The 5772-nt window shown below is 34.3% G+C and overlaps 1 protein-coding gene across 1 annotated transcript; it reads left to right on the top strand.

The window, feature by feature from the left end:
- The first annotated feature begins 967 nt into the window (after window positions 1-967).
- Window positions 968-5028, top strand: LOC132730709 (integrin beta-1-like). The gene is made up of 3 exons (XM_060716687.1): window positions 968-1123; window positions 2396-2562; window positions 3040-5028. The coding sequence occupies exons 1-3, from the start codon at window positions 1039-1041 to the stop codon at window positions 3112-3114; spliced, it is 327 nt and encodes a 108-aa protein (XP_060572670.1). The 5' UTR covers window positions 968-1038; the 3' UTR covers window positions 3115-5028.
- The last annotated feature ends 744 nt before the right edge of the window (window positions 5029-5772 follow it).

The raw sequence follows: 5772 nt of genomic DNA, 5'->3' as shown, positions 1-5772 counted from the left end.
TAAAAAACTTAAAAAAACTTCTTTTTAAAGAACTCAAAGAGCTATGGCTAAGATATTGAGCATCAAACATGTTCTAATAGGTGTCTACCAAGTTTGTTCAAATAAAAGCCCTGGGGTCAAAATTGGCCTCGCCCCGGGGGGTCATAGATTTTCCCTATATTTGCATATAGTAAAAACTTAAAAAATCTTCTTTTAAAGAACCAAAAGAGTTAGAGCTAAGATATTTAGCATGAAACATGTTCTAATAAGTGTCTACCAAGTTTGTTCAAATAAAAGCCCTGGGGTCAAAATTGGCCCCGCCCCGGGGGGTCATAGATTTTCCCTATATGCATATAGTAAAAACTTAAAAAAATCTTCTTTTAAAGAACTCAAAGAGCTATGGCTAAGATATTTAGCATCAAACATGTTCTAATAGGTGTCTACAAAGTTTGTTCAAATAAAAGCCCTGGGGTCAAAATTGGCACCGCCCCGGGGGTCATTGATTTTCCTTATATGTGTATAGCAAAAACTTAAAAAATCTTCTTTGAAAAAACCCAAATAGCTAGAGTTAAGATATTAAGCATGAAACATCTTTTAGTGAGTGTCTACAAAGTTTGTTTAAATAAAAGACCTGGGGTCAAAATTGGCCCCGCCCCGGGGGTCATTGATTTTCTTTATATGTGTATAGCAAAAACTTAAAATCTTCAATAGCTAGAGTTTAGATATTAAGCATGAAACATCTTCTAGTAAGTATCTACAAAGTTTGTTCAAATAAAAGCCCTGGGGTCAAAACTGGCCCGGCCCCAGGGGTGTCATTGTTTTTATCTATATGTGTATAGTAAAAACTTTAAAAAAATCTTCTTTTAAAAAGCCCAATGAGCTAGAGCTTAGATGTTTAGCATGAAACATCTTCTTATGGGTGTCTACCAAGTTTGTGCAAATAAAAGCCCTTGGGTTAAATTGGCCCTGTAACATTGGGGGGGGGGGGCTATATACAGGTGAGCGACCTCAGGGCCATCATGGCCCTCTTGTTTTCTTATAGCTGTGCAGCCATGTGGAATGTTTGATAAAGACAAGTGTCAGATCAGTTACCTCATACTCTGTGAGAATGATACAATACATCTACATCTTGCCAAAAATAAACGTAAGTTCATACTGATTGTTTTACACTGATTGTTTCATACTGATTGTTTCATACTGATTGTTTTACACTGATTGTTTCATACTGATTGTTTCATACTGATTGTTTTATACTGATTATTTTATACTGATTGTTTTATACTGATTATTTTATACTGATTGTTTTATACTGATTGTTTTATACTGATTATTTTATACTGATTGTTTCATACTGATTATTTTATACTGATTGTTTCATACTGATTGTTTTATACTGATTATTTTATACTGATTGTTTTATACTGATTGTTTCATACTGATTGTTTTATACTGATTGTTTTATACTGATTGTTTCATACTGATTGTTTTATACTGATTGTTTTATACTGATTATTTTATACTGATTGTTTTATACTGATTGTTTTATACTGATTGTTTCATACTGATTATTTTATACTGATTGTTTCATACTGATTGTTTTATACTGATTATTTTATACTGATTATTTTATACTGATTGTTTCATACTGATTGTTTCTTATTGTTTCATACCGATTATTTCATAGTGATTGTGTTTCATACTGATTGTTTTTATACTGGTTATTTTAAACTGATTGTTTCATACTGGTTGTTTTTATACTGGTTATTTAAAACTGATTGTTTCATACTGATTGTTTTTATACTGATTATTTAAAACTGATTGTTTCATACTGATTGTTTTTATACTGGTTATTTAAAACTGATTGTTTCGTACTGATTAATTGTTTCAATATTTCCACATACAACGTTGCTTTGTAATATAAGTTCATAGACTACATATTTAACAAGCGTTTATGACGTTACAACTGATGTTCATACTGTCTTATGGTCATTTGTTATTTGTCTTTCATCGCTGTATCAGAAATTATGATATGGGATGAGTTGTTGGTCACTTGCGGAGAAATTGATAATCACTGGTTAGATATCCAGGAAAGTCGATCTGGTGAACCGACCCCCGATTGAGATATGACCAGAAAAAGTCTTATAATCGTCGTAAAACGATGTATGTTGGCGTCTGTGACATTTCTCGATAAATATGTTCATTAAAGTCGCAGAATTGAAATAGAAAAATGTCGAATTTGATTCCTTATATTTATCTCATTTGAAAAATGCGTTGATCTTGTAATGTTGTAAGACGCTTTAATGGTGGCTGATTTCTGCCATTCCGTGTCTTCGTCTTCGATTCTGGAGGGGCGAAGACACGAGGACACGAAATGGCACAACTCAGCCACCATACGTTTTATATATTTATTTTTTAGTTTGTGTGAGTCCCCCGGACCCACTTCTGATAGCGTTGCCTGTCCTGGGAGGTATCATTGGGGTCGGACTTTTACTGTTGATCATCTGGAAGATTCTCACCTCTTTCTACGATAAAATTGAGTATGCAAAATTTGAACACGAGATACAGGATCCCAAATGGAGCAAGGTGAAGTTAGCGATGAAACAGAGCAAATCCAGGGCTGCGTGTCATAGAAAGTCCTACGTGTATTCTAAGGCCTAAGACATGAAACCAACTTTAGGAGTAACTTAAGACCGTTTAATTAAACATTTTATCTTTAGTCAAATACTGTAGACTCTCTATGAATTCATTCTCCTGAGAAAAGTTATGAAATACAATAACAGACCCTATTATTCGTAATGTGAAAATGTCTATCAGCATTGCTATTCAGAAATTAAAAGACGTCATAAGTAAGGGCATTTACTTTGAAACGGAAAATAATCTCAGGGTTGGTCTTAAGACTGATTTCAGACATGAGATTTTCTATGAAACGCAGCCCTGAAATAAAGTGTATCACAACTTATATAAATAGTGCTGATCTAAAGATCAAAATACACTCATGTAAACAATTATCCAAAGTTGACTAAATTATTATTATGTTATTGTTGTTTTTTTGTTTTTCAGACTGACAATCCAATTTACAAGACACCAGTGACATCCAATCAAAATCCTGTTTACAAAGGAACTGTTGATGATTAGATATGTATTTGTAGAATGTGATAAATCTGACAATTAGCGAGTTATACCTTGGTTTTGACTGATGTACTGAAATGAAATCTATAGATAAAACATGTTAAATAACAAATTTTTAAGTGATTTTTAAAGAAAAGGAAGAGATTATATGAGCCGCGTCATGACAAAACCAACATAATAATTAAGTTTGCGACCAGCATGGATCCAGACCAGCCTGCGCGTCCGCGCAGTCTGATTAGGATCCATGCTGTTCGCTTACACACCCTATTACAAGTAGAGAAACTGATAGCGAACAGCATGGATCCTGATCAGACTGCGCGGATGTGCAGGCTGGTCTGGATCCATGCTGGTCGCAAACCCATTATGTTGGTTTTGTCGTGACGTAGCTCATATGTACTCACTCACACACAGGCGTCGGTGACGGCGTCGGCGTCACAATTTGGTATGTAGAACCATATTTAACAAACCGAAACATTTTTTATCCTACATCAAGGTATTAATTGTATGTAAAGTCGATTTTTTAAAGAAAAAATAACGCCTGAATAAATGATTTTGTATGTATACTCGATTTTGGCACCTAAATCAATGATATTATACGCAGATTCGATTTCCCTCGGCCTGAAAAGAGACTAAATAAATGCAAATGATTTTGAATGTAGACTCATTTTTCCCGCCCGAATGATTGATATCGTATGCTAACTTGATTTTCTTCCGTCTGTATAAATTATTTTTTATGTAGACTCATTTTCCCGACCGAATCAATGCTGTAAATATTATATGTAAATTTGCCTTTTTTTCTGCCAGAATAAATGATTTTGTATGCTGACTTTTTTGCCCGGCTAAATCAATGATATTGCAGGTAAATTCGATTGCACGATTTTGAATGCACATGTACTTCATGTAATTTTATTCATCCGCCCGAACCAATTGTATTGCCAGCAAAATATTTTTACACCGGGAATCCATTGAGAATTAAAGGTATTGAATGTAGAATGATATTGTGTAAAAACGTGTTTTTTATCCAGAATCATAGATACTATATAAATTTTTGATAATTTTAGAATCAAAGATAATGTATGTAGAAACGTTTTCCGCTAAATTCAAAGATATTAATTTATATGTAGAACAGTATTGTATTGAAACATTTTTTATCCTTAATCAATCTTTTTGTATGTAGGGTAGAATTTTTTCCCACCTGAACATATGACACTATAATCATGTGGAAGTGTTATTTTCTTTTCCTTTGCCAGATTTCTAGCATTACATCTTAATATGAAAATGCTTGCGTCTAAAATAATTTGCTGCGGAGTTTAAGATTTTTGATATAAACAAAACTTAAAGTTGTGAGTTTTTTTTTACAAACATTCTTATTATGTCTCATATTTTGTCTTCATAATGTCTGTCAGTTTATACATGTGTTTGATTATTGTACATATCGTTTGATTGTCTGTGCAAGTTGTTTCTATTATTTAAACGTCAGAAAAACTCTGTTTTACCAAACATATATTTGATGTACATTGTATGTGGAGTTCAATTGTGCCGCGTCATGACAAAACCAACGTAATGGGTTTGCAACCAGCATGGATCCAGACCAGCCTGCACATCCGCGCAGTCTGATCAGGATCCATGCTGTTCGCTTACAAACCCTATAACAAGTAGAGAAACTGATAGCGAACAGCATGGATCCTGATCAGACTGCGCGGATGCGCAGGCTGGTCTGGATCCATGCTGGTCGCAAACTCATTATGTTGGTTTTGTCATGACGCGGCTCAATTTTTAGTTCGACTTTTCGAAGAATAGGTATTGTACTCACTAAAGAGTCAGCCTCCTAGTCACACTTTTGTTAAGTTTTTTTTTGCGTCACCAAAACTACAAAAAGAGAATGGGTTGAAACTTCAGAGCATAAGGAGGCCAGTGTCTCCACAGCTCTGATCGACATGGTTTTTGACAGATTTATGACCCGTTTGAAGTTGGAAAAGTTTACATCATACAGGCTCTTGTTTTACTGTCAAACACTGAGAATAGTCGAGCACGCAGTCCTACCGACAGTTCTTGTTTGTTTCTTTTTGTTGTTGCTTTTTAAGAGTAATTATTGGGATTGAAGAAAATCGTCGGAACCCACGGTACGAGTACATATTCCGTATATACGGTAAATAGCCAGGACTACCGAGGATTGTATTGGAATTTTCAATGTAATTTATTATTTTACATGTAAAAATGGCCTATCTTGGTGGAGTTTGCTGTGTTTTTTCAGCAATTTCTAGCTCTACAATATCAGAAAATGTTGTATTTCTATTATGTTGTATTTGCTGTCATTTCATATACATGTACATCAACTTTAAAAAAATAGTCCTGGAGATAATGTAAAACTTGCCATAGACTTGATTTATAACACAGTCCATTCCTCGAGGTTATAAAACTTTCTGAGTCTCATGATTTTCAATGTAACGGCGCGTGCCGTGCCAGTTTTGACCAATCATATACCTTAGTTCTGAGTTTGAGTTTGGATAATTTCTTTATAATCTTAGACCTTGGCCTTTAATGTTATAAAATTTGTTTCCCCAGTTCTTTCACAATTCTGTGGCAGTTTCTAACCAATCAAAAACCTGAGATTTGAACTTGAGCTTAGAGAGTTTCCTAATAACCCCGACCTTGGACTTGTTA

The sequence above is a fragment of the Ruditapes philippinarum genome, unplaced genomic scaffold (genome assembly GCF_026571515.1).
Source record: "Ruditapes philippinarum isolate M1 unplaced genomic scaffold, ASM2657151v2 ctg4461_1_1_1_1, whole genome shotgun sequence".
NCBI classification, from domain to species: domain Eukaryota; kingdom Metazoa; phylum Mollusca; class Bivalvia; order Venerida; family Veneridae; genus Ruditapes; species Ruditapes philippinarum.
The sequence above is the reverse complement of the archived record's forward strand: the minus strand, read 5'-3'. Positions and strand labels throughout refer to the sequence as shown.

Coding starts and splice junctions, on each gene's coding strand:
- LOC132730709 (XM_060716687.1), top strand. CDS start 1,039: ATGTTTGATAAAGACAAGTGTCAGATCAGTTACCTCATACTCTGTGAG. Junction 1,124..2,395: donor ACATCTTGCCAAAAATAAAC/GTAAGTTCATAC, acceptor TTTATTTTTTAG/TTTGTGTGAGTCCCCCGGAC. Junction 2,563..3,039: donor AGGATCCCAAATGGAGCAAG/GTGAAGTTAGCG, acceptor TTTGTTTTTCAG/ACTGACAATCCAATTTACAA.